General features: G+C 43.2%; 1 protein-coding gene across 1 annotated transcript in view; it reads right to left on the bottom strand.

Annotated features, from left to right (window-relative positions):
• The window catches only part of LOC145357877 (F-box only protein 39-like), a 47,266-nt gene that overhangs the window by 19,777 nt on the left and 12,718 nt on the right, over positions 1-14,771 (bottom strand). Inside the window, exons 2-3 of the mRNA XM_080211434.1 lie at positions 7,515-7,982; positions 1,912-2,484 (exon numbers count right to left, since the gene is read on the bottom strand). Coding sequence (XP_080067560.1) covers positions 1,912-2,484; positions 7,515-7,982 — 1,041 coding nt within the window. The remainder of the gene's footprint in view (positions 1-1,911; positions 2,485-7,514; positions 7,983-14,771) is intronic.

The following is a 14,771-nucleotide window of genomic DNA, read 5'->3' as shown; positions in this document are numbered from 1 at the left end:
TATTTCTCTCTAGATGATTATAAATCCTATCCCTTATAATTCTTTCCAAAACTTTGCCCACAACAGAAGTAAGGCTCACCGGTCTATAATTCCCAGGGTGGTCTCTACTCTCCTTCTTGAACAAGGAGACAACATTTGCTATCCTCCAGTCTTCCGACACTATACCTGTAGCCAATGACGACATGAAGATCAAAGCCAAAGTCTCTGCAATCTCCTCCCTAGCCTCCCAGAGAATCCTAGGGTAAATCCCATCCGGCCCAGGGGTCTTATATATTTTCATACTCTCAAGAATTGCTAACACCTTCTCCTTACGTACCTCAATCCCATCTAGTCTAAAAGCCTGTATCTCAGTATTCTTCTCGACTACTTTGACTTTTGACCCCCTTGTTAGCTAAGAATCTATTGCGTCTGCCTTATAAATATTCAATGACCCTGGGGTCCGGAGGAGAGAATTCCAAAGATTCATAACCCTCAGGAAGAAACAAAATCCTCTCATCATTGCTTCTGAACTGAGTAAACTCACAACTTTTTTACTGAATCTCTTTGGTGTTGTGTGTAAAGAATTGAGGAGAGGCACTGTATTGTCATTGGGCTAGTAATCCAGAGACCCAGGGTAAAGCCCTGGGACCTGAGTTTCATTCCTACATTGGCAGATGGTGAAATTTGAATTCAATAAAAATTAAAATGATGACCATGAAACCATTGTCGATTGTTGTAAAAGCCTAATTCATTCACTAATATCCTTTAGGGAAAGAAATCTACTATCTTTACGTGGTCTGGCCTACATGTGACTCCAGATCCACAGCAGTGTGGTTGACTTTCAACTGCACTCGAGAAAGTAGGGATGGGCGATAAGCCATAAAATCACAGAATCCCTACAGTACAAAAGGAGGCCATTTGGCCCATCAAGCCTGCACCAACAACAATCCCACTCGAGCCCAATACCTGTAACCCCAAGTATTTACCCTGCTAATCCCTTGACACTAAGGGGCAATTTAGCATAGCCAATCAATCTAACCTGCACATCTTGGACTGTGGGAGAAAACCAGAGCACCTGGAGGAAAGCCACGCAGACAACAGGAGAATTTGCAAACTTCACTCTGACAATCACCCCAGGCCAGGATTGAACCCCGGTCCCTGGTGCTGTGAGATAGCTATGCTAACCCCTCTGCCATGGCCAGCCACCGATGCCCATGTCCCAGCCAAGAATTCTTTAATTTTAAAAAGTCAGCCAGCCCTTTTACATGCCTGAGATAGTTCCTGATCTGGGCAGTTTGTTCAAAGTTTATTTATTAGTGTCACAAGTAGGCTTATATTAACACTGCAATGAAGTTAGTGTGAAAATCCCCGAGTCGCCACACTCCGGCATCTGTTTGGGTACACTGAGGGAGAATTCAGCGTGGCCAATGCATCCTAACCAGCACAACTTTTGGACTGTGGAATGGAAACTGGAGCACCCAGAGGAAACCCACGCAGACACGAGAAGAACGTGCAGACTCTGCACACACAGTGACCCAAGCCAGGAATCGGAACCCGGATCCCTGGTGCTGTGAGGCAGCAGTGCTAACCACTGTGATCTTCTGGTATTGAAATTTTTAAGGTGAGAGGGGGAGATATAAAAGTGTCCAGAGGGACAATTTTTTCACACAGAGGGTCGTTGAGTGTCTGGAACAAGCTGCCAGAGGTAGTAGTAGAGGAGGGTACAATTTTGTCTTTTAAAAAGCATTTAGATAGTTGCATGGGTAAGATGGGTATAGAGGGATATGGGCCAAATGTGGGCAATTGGGATTAGCTTAAGAGTTTAAAGAAAAAGGGCAGCATGGACAAGTTGGGCCAAAGGGCCTGTTTCCATGCTGTAAACCTCTATGACTCTATGACTGTCTTTAGACATACCTGTAAGACATCTCTTACCTGTAGAGTATTCTTGTAGTGTGGAATTAGATCAGTCAGAGTGGGTTTCATGGTCCAATCTGGGTCGCTAAAGTAGCAGCTCCGAAAATTTAAGCTCCTGACCGGGATCTCTGGCACCAAAATCCGAGTCAGCCGATCGTTCTTCATCACAAGCTCAAAGTAAAAATTGACTTTCAGGTTGGTGGCGCGTTTGGCCAGCTTGGACCAGGAGAGTCCCCAGATCACCTGATTGTGAGGATCGTGGATGTGACATTTAATGTTCATGGTGCGGAGGTGCTGGTAGCAGCTCTCAGTCAGGGTGTCCAGGAGGTCATCAGAGATGCAGTTATAGTTGATGAAAATGCTGGTAAGGTTGCAGAAGCTGCGGATGATCTTGGGGAAGGTGGGGTTGGCATAGATGGCCAGGTGATGGCTGAAGAAATCTTCGATGTTGAGCTCAGAGATGGAGCTCCTGTTCCTCTGGTGGATCAGCGAGTTCAAGATGGAAAAGCCCTGCTCCATGCCCAATCGTGCTCCCCTCAGGTTGAACGACTGAAGGTGTCTGCACTCACGGCGGAGAAAAAAGTTCAAGCTCTTTGGAAAGAGGAAAAAGAATCAATTCCCATATATATAGGCATTCAGGCCATGGCCAAGTGGTATTATTGCTATTATTCCAGAAACTTGCCTAATGTTCTGAGAACACAGCCGATGATGGAATTTGAATTCAATAAAAAATATTTGGAGTTAAGAATCTGATGACCATGATATCATTGTTGGAAAAACCCAGCTGGTTCACTAATGTCCTTTAGGGAAGGAAACCTGCCTTCTTTATCTGGCCTGGCCTAGATGTGACTCCAAAGCCACAGCAATTTGGTTGACTCTCAACTGCCCTCCAAGGGGAACTAGGGATAAGCAATAAATGTTGGCCAACGCCCATGTCCCACGAATGAATAAATACAGAAAAAATTTCATTCTACAGAATTTGAGAGATGCCTGAGAAAAGAAACATGCTATTGAAGCTTTTCATTTGATACTCATCAGGGCTGATTCACAAGAAAACCAAATCTCAAAGGGAACAATTTCTACTGCATGAGAAGAAGGTGAACAAAGACTGGTGGAGACATTGCCATGGAGAATGCTTCAGGGAACAGTTAACTGCCAAACTTTTGTTTGTTGTTGTTCCATTTGAGAGTTGGTGTTCTTGCGAATGTGCTCTCATTTTGGTTATACCTAAACGACAATATGCAGAACTTCTAATTAAATATAGACAGCAAATCCTATAGTGGTACAGCTTCTCTTATTTCCAAATTCAGCGTGTAATTTAATTTTTTTCTATACTTATTAATACTCACAAGTTAAGGTGCTCAGTAATATTCGCTTTATAAATGTTAAATTTTTACCTATTGTTTCTAGTGCTTTTTGCTGTGGGGTAGTAAGTGCTTTGTGTTACAGTTCAAGTGTTCTTTATTCATAAATCCAAAAACATCCAATATCCATGCTTTTTTAGAACCACGTTGACCTTTAGCCTGGGAAGATTAGCTGTTTGCCTGCATTGTTTACCTTGTGATTCTCATGGCGAATATGTCAAAAAGAAACTTATTCCAGGTACCCTGAATTTATTATTCAATGATACATCTGATTTTTCAAGCCATTTTATTTACTATAGACTGTAGCTAGCCTAGGCTGAGGAAGGCTAAATATATGTTTATATGCCATGCCTAAAATGATCTGAAATCAGAAATGCAATTGACCCCAAGGGCTTCGGATAAAAGATTCACGACCTGAATTTTGTTTGCACTGTTGGAAAAAAATTAAGTTAAAGTTTATTAGTCACAAGTAAGGCTTACATTAACACTGCAATGGAGTTACTGTGAAATTCCCCTAGTCGCCACACTCTGGCGTCCGTTCAGGTCAATGCACCTAACCAGCATTGGGAAGAAAACGGAGCACCCGGAGAAAACCCACGCAGAGACGGGGAGAGCATGCAAACTCCAAACTGACAGTGACCCAAGCCGGGAATCGAACCCGGGTCCCTGGCACTGTGAGGCAGCAATGCTAACCAAATCACATACACAATTACACAGTGAAAAGGTGTATTATTTATGGTCATCTGCTGTGAAATAGTCTTTTGATTCTTTCATAGATTACAGTATATCCATTAGCTGAGGAAGGAGTTGGTTCAATGAACAGTTATTTATAATTTCACATTTCCCTGAGTTCCATCTGAGCTCCTTATACACGCATAGCTACTTCCTGTGCTGTATTTATCAAAGTAGACCTTCCTGCTATGGAAATGCAATCTGGATATTTTTGTTACAGTGCAGGTGTAAGGGAATAATTTTGAAATGCAGTGAGTCTGTCTAAAGATATTGGCGCTATTGTTGAGAATGCGCTGCCTCTACTTTCTCAGGAGGCTAAGGAAATTTGGCACGTCAGCTATGACACTCAACATATTTAACAGATGCACCACAGAAAACATCCTTTCTGGTTGTATCACAGTTGGGAATGGCTCCTGCCCTGCCCAAGACCACAAGAAACTACAAAAGATCGTAAATGTAGCCCAATCCATCACGCAAACCAGCCTCCCATCCATTGATTCTATCTACACTTCCCACTGTCTCGGCAAAGCAGCCAGCATAATTAAGGACCCCACGCACCCCACACATTCTCTCTTCCACCTTCTTCCTTCAGGAAAAGATACAAAAATCTGAGGTCACATGCCAACCGACTTAAGAACAGCTTCTTCCCTGCTGCTGTCGAACTTTTGAATGGACTTACCTTGCATTAAGTTGATTTTTCTCTATACCCTAGCTATGACTGTAACATTCTGCACTCTCTCGTTTCCTTTTCTATGAACGGTATGTTTTGTCTGTATAGCGCGCAAGAAACAATACTCTTCGCTGTATGTTAATACGTGATAATAATAAATCAAATTAAATCAAACCAAAATTTTCCCTGCTGCCATCAGACTTTTGAATGGACCTACTTTATCATATAAAATCAAAGAATTCCTACACTGCAGAAAGAGGCAATTCGGCTCATCGAGTCTGCATCGACAAAATCCTACCCAGGCCCCATCCCCATAACCCGTCATATTTACCCCGCTAATCCCTCTAGCCTACCCATCCCCAGACACTAAGGGGCAATTTAGTATGGCCAATGCACCTAACCCATACATCTTCGGACTTATCTTAAGTTGATCTTTCGCTACACTCTAGCTATGACTATAACACTACATTCTGCACCCTGTTCTTTACTTCTCCCACGTGTACTCAATGAATGGTGTGCTTTGTTTGTATAGCATACAAGAAACAATACTTCTCACTGTATCCCAGTACAGGTGACAATAATAAATCAAATCAAATCAAATCAAATGTTTTGTTGAAATAATTTAATCTATTAAAAAAATTAGACTGTTGCATCAGAAGTCTGATATCACAATTCTTGAGAGATTGTGCTTAACTTGTTTGATCCCTGTATTGTCTTCCGCTGGATTTTGACAAAAGTAATTCCAAACAAGGGGGACAACTGGGAATCAAACAGGGAAAGGTACGGCAGTCAGACTGCTGAGAAATACAGAGCACCAGAGGCAGCCACAAGAGCTTGGCTGTGTTATTGTATCGTCACCATTGTTAGTCAAATCACTTTTTGTTTATTCATCCATGGAACATAGATGTTGCTGGCTGGGCCAGCATTTATTACCCATCCCTAGTTGCCCTTGAAGGGCAGTCGAGAGTCAACCACATTACTGTGGCTCTGGAGTCACATGTAGGCCAGGCCATGTAATGGCAGGTTTCCTCTCCTAAAGGACATTAGTGGACCAGATGGATTTTTCCGACAATAGATATTGGTTTCACAGTCATCAGAGCTTCTTAATTCCAGATTGTTTTTATTGAATTATTCAAATGCCACCAGCTGCCGTGGCGAGATTCGAACCTGGATCCCCAGAACATTAGCTGAGTTTCTGGATTAATAGGCCAGCGATAATACCACTAGGCCATCACTTAAGAACCTACTTCTATTTGCATTCATGCAATGATATGAAATAGATTATTAAAGTGCTTCGCAGAATCATTATCGACAGGGTGGATAAGCCAAAGAAAACAATATTTGGATGAATGACCCATAACTTTCATACAGCTTGGTTTTAAAAAGGATCTCAAGGGAGGAAAAGGGCAGAGGGACCAGAGAAAATTCAGAGCATTATTTACTTCTTTAAAAAAAGATTTTAAAAATGTCAGGGACATTAAAAGATAGAAGGATAGGACAGAGTGCTGTTGCAGATTACTAAAGGAACATTTAGCATCTTTTTAACACTGTGTTCAAGTGTGGCACGGTGGCACAGTGGTTAGCCCTGCTGCCTCACAGTGCCAGGGACCTGGGTTCAATTCCACCCTCGGGTCACCGTCTGTGTGGAGCTTGCACCTTCTCACGATGTCTGCGTGGGTTTCCTCCGGGTTCTCCGATTTCCTCCCACATTCCAAAGATGTGCAGATGAATGGATTGGCCGTGCTATATTGTCCTAAGATGTGTAGGTTAGGGGGGATTAGCCATGGTAAATGTGTGGGGTTACTGAGATAGGTAGTGGATTGGGGATTGGGGAAGATAGTCTGCTGGAGAGTCGGTGCAAGCTCGATGGGCCTAATGGCCCCCCTTCCGCACTGTGTGGATTCTATGATGTGATTCCAGAGCTCCCTGACAGAAATACAGACTTGCATTTATATTGCACTTAGCGTGACCACTAGATATCTCAAGATGGTGCCTAACCAGTGAAACATTCTTTTGAAATGAAATCACTGACACTATTGTGGGAGCCATGGCAACGAATGTGTCCTCAGGGAATTCCTACCTACACAGTGTTGCAACATAAAGAGAGAGTGCAATGATGTTTATTGAGGGATATAAATATTGGCCAAGACATTGTGGGGGGGGGAGGGGAGGGGCACCCTCCCCCGCCATTCTTCCAAATAGGGTCACAGAATTATTCGTATCTGCCCAGGCAAGCAATGTAATGTTTTATACAGCACCTCCAACAGTACAGCACTCCCTCATTGCTGTGATGGAGCATCAGCACTGATTTCTGTAGTGAGGTGGGATTCATAGAATCTGTACAGTGCAGAAGGGGGCCATTCGGCCCATCAAGTCTGCATTGATACCAGCCTAGAAACTTCAAATTAGAGGCCAGAGTACCACTAAATAGGCCCTTCGGCCCAACTTGTCCATGCTGCCCTGTTTTTTAACCACTAAGCCACTCCCAATTGCCCGCATTTGGTCCATATCCCTCTATACCCATCTTACCCATGTAACTGTCTAAATGCTTCTTAAAAGACAAACTCTGCTACTACCTCTGGCAGCTCGTTCCAGACACTCACCACCCTCTGAGTGAAACAATTGCCCCTCTGGACACTCCTGTATCTCTCCCCTCTCACCTTAAACCTATGCCTTCTAGTTTCAGACACCTCTGCCTTTGGGAAAAGATGTTGACTATCTAGCTGATCTATGCCACTCATTATTTTATAGACCTCTATAAGACCACCCCTCAGCCTTTTACGCTCCAGAGAAAAAAAGTCCCAGTCTATCCAGCCTCTCCTTATAACTCAGACACTTATTTTGGAAGACGGTACCTTTAGGAATGCGTTCCTAACCGACGAACTCCACACGAGGCGATCCAATTCCAGATGTTGGATGGTGAAGGATTTTAATCGGTTGTTTTCGTTTCCCAAGCGAGCGAGGAAGCTCCTCATTGTTATCTGGAATCTCCTTGTCAGGAGGGAATTGTACGGATTCATGAACTTAATTTCACAGTTTACCAGATACCTGCCAAACTTCTTGGCGTACCAGATGGCGGATTCATACTCAGCTCGGCGATATTTGGACGGTCTCCCGCAGAAGGTGAACGTTCTGGACCTCCAGAGGGCTGGCGAATGCATCACGTGGTTCCAGCACTTGCACACCAGTGCTGCCCGGACCCTGTCCTGGTCTCCCAGCCATCTGAACACCTGTCTCAGGGACACCTCCGGCAGTTCACTCCAATTTCCCGCATCTGTACACTGATTGTGGGATATCTCCATGCCGGTCAGCCACGGTGAATGCTAGGATCGACAAGGATTAAAAAGCCCAAACATTAGATCGATCAGAACCAGTCGAAATGTCAATCAAACGAGACAGGCCGAAGATACTATTTTACTTACTTTATTGACTGTCTCATTATTAATCGACACGTAGGGCAGGATTTTCCAGCCACGCTCGCCCCAGAACTGGAAAGTCCCGCCCGAGGTCATTGGACTTTTCTGTGGTTCCCCCTCCATCACTCACTACGATCCCCATGCAGACTAAATGGGAAAACTCGCCCCACTGAGTACCAACCAGCTAGTGTTACCTGGTAATATGTAAAACTAAGATTCATAACATATCAGTTGGGACTTTTAACTGCCTGCAAGTAGTGCTCTCAGATGGGTGGCATGGTGGCACAGTGGTTAGCATCACTGCCTCATAGCGCCAGGGACCCAGGTTCAATTCCAGCCTTGGGTGGCTATCCATGTGGAGTTTAAGCATCCTTACCTGACTGCTAAAGGAACACAGATAAAATGATTTCATAACATACTCCAGCAGCTCTATATATTTTGTATTTCAGTCCATTTAACTCAAAACATTTTTTTCTTTATTCTCCAATGGAATGTGGGCATCATTGGCAAGGCCAGCATTTATTGCCCATTTCTAATTGCCCTTAAACTGAGTGGCTTGCTAGGCACTTTCAGAGGGCAATTAAGAGTGAACTACATTGCTGCAGATCTGCATGTAGATCAGGCCAGATCAATGTGGCAGATTTCCTCCCCTTACGGACATTAGTGAATGGGTTGGGTTTCCTCAATAGTCGATCATAGTTGTCATGATGGTCACCATTACTGAGACTAGCTTTATATTACAGATTTATTAATTTGATTCAACTTCTACCAGCCTCTGAGGTGGTATTTGAACTCATGCCCCAGTGGTACAGTGGTTAGCACTGCTGCCTCACAATGCCAGGGACCTGAGTTCAAATCCACCCTTGGATGACCGCCTGGGTGGAGTTTGCACATTCTCCCTGTGTCTGCATAGGTTTGCTCCGGGTGCTCCGGTTTCCTCCCACACTCCAAAGATATGCAGGTTAAATGGATTAGCCATTATCCAGGGATGGGGTGGACCTCGCTAGACTGCTCTTTTGGAGGGCCATGCAGATTCGATGAGCTGAGTGGCCTCCTAGTGCAGTGCAGGGATTCTATGGATTTATTGTGATTGAACCTGTTATTGGTTTTTAACGATGGTGATTTTAATCACTTTTCTCTTCTGCGCTTTGTAGTTCATCACCATTTGGAAAATTTGGGCAGGATTTTCCACGGCAATGTTTTGTGCTGGTGGGAGGCAGCCCACCATTGTCCAGTGGGCGGGTCTTCTAGTCCTGCCACTGTCAATGGGGTTTCCCGTTGAAAGCACTCCTCACCACTGGGAAATGCAGGAGGTGCACCGTCGATAGGTCAGTTCTTGATTGATAAGGGGATGAAGGGTTATGGGGAAAAGGCAGGAGAATGGGGATGAGAAAAAGAGTCAGCCATGATTGAATGGTGGAACAGACTCGATGGGCCGAGTGGCCTAATTCTGCTCCTATGCCTTATGGTCTTATGGTTGGCAGAGCCGGGAGATCCTGCTGCTGTGAACAGCTGTGAAGTTCCAGCCTTTATCTTTCTTGCATCCAAAATGGATGACCTTCCACTTGCCTGAATTGAATGCCATTTGTCAAAGTTATACTCACTCCCTTGATCAGTCTGTGAGCTGTTCCCAGTTTAATTGTGGATCTCCCTCCATTCCTGCACCCATTTCAGGATCAGAATTTGTCACTATACCGTTACTCATTTTTCAATTTTGGCCAATTTATAGAAACCTCTGCCCTTCCACCTATTTTCCATTTTACTCATCCATTTTCTACTGCTCACTCTCTCTATAATGCTGCAGCTAGTCGTAACCTGTGTAATTAGATAGCTGATTAAAACCCAAGAACCTGTACAATCACAGAATAAAGGAGGCTGTTCAGCCCATTCATTCCTGCCGCAGCTCTGAATGAGCAATACACCGAGTGCCCCTACCTTCTCCCCATCACTCTAATATTAAAAATTATTTTATTTATCATCTGAGGGGATTATCAATAATTTGAAATGACTCTAAATTGACGATCGATTGTGATCAATAGCTGTGAAACAGCTCCATTAAGTGCCCACCTGATAATTACCCATTTCAGATTATAATCCAATTCTTTCTTGAATATCTCAGTTGTACCTGCCTCTCGTCACACTTTCAGGCACCGCACTCCAGATCCTAAGTGCCTGTTGCATTATAATGTTTCTCCTTATGCCTCAATTGCTTTTACTGCCAATTGTATTAAATCTGTGTTCTCTTATTCTCAATTCTTCCACCAATGAGAACACTTTTTCCCTACTGTTGTGAAGTTGAGTTCATGAAGCTTTAAAAGCTGGTTTTGTGTTCAGTGCTTGAACACTTAAATTACAGAGTACACAGATTGCAATAATTGTAACTAGGACCAAGCATCGGGGTTACCTTGGTAACAGGCTTTGCAGGCTTTTGCATTTTGATAGCCTGTTGGTTTAAAGACGACTCTCAGCAGTCAGGACCCAATCAAATTTGCATTTGCTGCTGTTGACAGCCTCAGACCAATCCTGATGTAGGAAAATGGATAGGTCATCAGAGATATAAAGATAGGAACTCAACTGCCAGCTTTCAGTTGAGTTCAGTTCCGTTAGTTCAGTAGAGTGGAACTAAAAAACTGCCACGTCTCAACACATTGAGAAGGCAAGGCCAGCTCTCTGTCAGCTAAAAATATCTCTTAAAAGAGCTCTCCAACTCTTCACCAGAAGGGTGCCAAATCAGAAAGAATTTACTGTCAGCAACTTCAACAAAAGAACGCCAAAAGTTTTCTTCCAAAGCCACAAAACTGGTTTGTATTTTTTTTAAGAGTGAATAAGTTAGCATTTTTTTTGTAATGAATGATGCTTGTATTTATTGGTAGTCATGATGTGGAGATGCTGGCATTGGACTGGGGTGGGCACAGTAAGGAGTCTCACAACGCCAGGTTAAATTCCAACAGGTTTATTTGGTAGCACAAGCTTTCAGAGTGTCGCTCCTTCTTCAGGTGAGTGAGGAGTTGTGTTCACAAACAGGGCATATATAGACACAAACTCAATTTACGAGATAATGGTTGGAATGAGAGTCTTTATAGGTAATTAAAACTTAAAGGTACAAACAATGTGAGTAGACAGAGGATTAAGCACGGGTTAAAGAGATGTGTATTGTCTCCAGCCAGGACTGTTAGTGAGATTTTGCAAGCCCAGGCAAGTCATGGGGGTTACAGATAATGTGACATGAACCCAAGATCCCAGTTGAGGCTATCCTCGTGTGTGTGGAACTTGGCTATCAGTTTCTGCTCAGTGATTCTGCGTGGTCGTGTGTCATGAAGGCTGCCTTGGAGAATGCTTACCCAAAGATCAGAAGCTGAATGTCTGACTGCTGGAGTGTTCCCCAACAGGAAGAGAACACCCTTGCCTGGTGATTGAGGAGCGGTGTTCATTCATCCATTGTCGTAGTATCTGCATGGTCTCCCCGATGTACCATGCCTCGGAACATCCTTTTCTGCAGCGTATCAGGTTGACAATGTTGATCAAGTCGCAAGAGTATGTACCATGTACCTGGTGGATGCTGTTCCCATGTGAGGTAATGGCATCTGTGTCGATGATCCGACACATCTTGCAGAGGTTGCTGTGGCAGAGTTGCGTGGCGTTGTGGTCACTGTTCTCCTGAAGGCTGGGTAGTTTGCTGCAGACAATGGTCTGTCTGAGGTTGTGCAGTTGCCACAGAAGCCTCTGCAACCTCCGAAAGCTATCAAATAAACTTGTTGGACTTTAATCTGGTGTTGTGAGTCTTCTTACAGAATTTATTGGAACAGCGTTCTTGTTGAACCTTACTTTAATTGATATGCCCCTTGTTTAGTTAAAATTCCGGTTGGTTAAATAAATAAGTTGTTAATTATTCTCTTAAAGTGGGTGTCAGATCTTTCTGTTAATGAACCTCTAAACACTAATGAAAAACAGTTAACATTTTCCCAAACACTTTTAACAGATTACGAAGAGAGGTAACAGATTGTGGGCTCGGGGTTCGGGATCTGAACAGTCCTAACGAGGATCCGAACAATCCTAAAACTTCAAAATAAACCTAAGTGAGGAAATGGCCTCTAGCTGAAGAAGCTCAGTGCAGGGGGGTCAAAGATGCTCCCCAGATTTGCCAAGAAACTTTAGAGAAACAGATGACAATTGTGGAATTAGCAAATCGACTAAAATTGGGTTTAACAAAGGAAAATAAGAAAGCTGAAATTGTAACTGGTTTAATCAAGCATTTCGGTCTAGCTGAGAAACAATCAAGTGCAATGGAGTTAAAAATAATTAAATTGCAAATGAGACAGTTGGAGTTAGAAAATGGAATTAAAAGGCTGGAGTTAGAAGAAAGAGAAAGGGAAAGAGAAAAAGAGAGAGAGAAGGAAGAGAAAAAGAGAGCGAGAGAAGAAAGGGAGAAGGAAAGAGAGGTTGATTGGGAAAAATTACTGGGCAAATGACAGGACAGATAGAAGTGATGGGGAGGAAACTCATCATAGCCAACCGCCTAGTAAGCATATATACAAATATATCCACCAAACATTATCAAAATTTGACGAAAGTGATGTAAAAGCCTTTTTGACACCCTTTGAGAAATTGGCTACACAGATGAAGTGGCCAGAGGAGGTATGGGTAATTTTAATTCAGACCAATTGGTAGGTAGGGTTACTGAGGAGTTTGCAGCTGTCAGAGAAAGTTTCAGGAAAATATGAAGGAGTAAAGAGGGCTGTTTTGAGTGCTTACGAATTGATAGCAGAAGCATATAGACAACGGTTCATAACTGTAAGGAAAGAACCAGGTCAGACATATATTGAGTTTGAAAGAATTAAGTGGAAAAACTTCGATGGATGGGTGAGAACATTAAAGTTGGAGGAGATCCTTAGAGTTACTATTCTGCTGGAGGAGTTTAGAATTTAGAATTTAGAATCATTCAGTGCAGAAAGAGGCCATTTGGCCCATCCAATGTGCACCAACCACAATCCCACCCAAGCCTTATCCACATATCCCTACATATTTACCCACTAACCTATGCATCCTAGGACACTAAGGGGCAATTTAGAATGGCCAATCAACCTAGCCCACACATCTTTGGACTGTGGGAGGAAACCGGAGCACCCAGAGGAAACCCACGCAGACACGGGGAGAATGTGCAAACTCCGCACAGACAGTGACCCAGGCCAGGATTCAAACCCAGGTCCCTGGAGCTGTGAAGCAGCAGTGCTAACCACTGTGCTACCGTGCTCACTTTCCGTCAAAAAAAATGATGCAAAAGTCTGAGAACACATATCCACTGACTCAAGGACAGCTTCTTCTCTGCTGCCGTAAGGCTTTTGAATGGACCTACCATATATTCAGGTGATCTTTCTCTACACACTAGCTATGACTGTAACACTACGTTCTGCACCCACTCCTTTCCTTCTCCCTTATGTACTCTATGAATGGTATTTTTGTCTCAGCACGTAAGAAACAATACTTTTCACTGTATACTAATACATGTGACAATAATAAATCAAATCAAAAGTCAGTTCACGGTGAAAATCACACAATTCTGTTATTAATGGGAATTGTACAGGTAGCTTACCAGTTTCTGATCACAGTTAATTCATCAATAAAAGGCTTGTTACATCACACTCCAGGTCACAGAATGAATACAGATCCAGTCAAATGTGAATATATTCTTGAAGGACTGTTTTAAGCACGGGTTAGTTACCAATTGCGTAATTGTGTTTTTCATCAAACCGTACTTGCCCCTTAAGACCAGGTTCACTGTCAGTCAAGATCTCTTTCACTATAAACTTTTAATCAAACTTCCTTTCCTGTGCTGCCATTATAACTGACCAGTCTTGTTTCAAGGGGTTGTCAGATCATAGCAACCACTGTGATATCATGCTCTGATTGTTACATTTCACTTTGTGTCAGTTGGGGTTAAATTCCCACACTGAGATCAGGCCTCCTCACTCAGTCAAACAACAAATAAAAAGGTTTCATTGTGGCTAAGACTCATTCATTCTGTCAGTAGGCGGACTATAGACATGTTCAGAAGCCTGTGTGTTCCAATTAGGTCATAGTTTCTCCTGTTGCAAAGTGTGTTTAGCTCTTGCGAATCCCATTAGAATTTGAACTTCTAGAGTCCTTATAAGATGCAAGTCACTGGAGGTGCAGTGCCTTTGTGATCTGTCATGTCTCTGCATCATATATTAGCAATCCACATAAGTATCTTTCTTTAATGAAATACTCTTGAGTCAACCTATTGGGTCATGGTGAAATAAGCACAGTGCTGTTCCCCAGCAACTACATTGAGAAATCATGATCCCTCTTTTTATCAAGATGATTGGTTAAGAAGTATCACCTGTGAAGGGATTACGATTATTGAATGCAGTAGAATTCCCCTATGAATTAAATACAATACAGATCCTTGGGAAGCTGCTGTGAAGATGTTTCAGTGCATTTCCCACACGTGTGGATAGAAGATAGGAGCAGGAGGGGGCCATTTGGCCCTTCGAGTCTGTCCCACCATTTGTTACGATCATGACTGATCGTCCAACTCAATAACCTAATCCTACTTTTTCCCCATAACCTTTGAGCCCATTCGCCCCAAGTGCTATATCCAGCCGCCTCTTGAATACATTCAATTTTTGACATCAACTACTTCCTGTGGTAATGAATTCCATGGGCTCACCACTCTTT

The sequence above is a fragment of the Carcharhinus amblyrhynchos genome, chromosome 24, assembly GCF_965287045.1.
Source record: "Carcharhinus amblyrhynchos chromosome 24, sCarAmb.v2.hapA, whole genome shotgun sequence".
Classification (NCBI taxonomy): domain Eukaryota; kingdom Metazoa; phylum Chordata; class Chondrichthyes; order Carcharhiniformes; family Carcharhinidae; genus Carcharhinus; species Carcharhinus amblyrhynchos.
The sequence above is the reverse complement of the archived record's forward strand: the minus strand, read 5'-3'. Positions and strand labels throughout refer to the sequence as shown.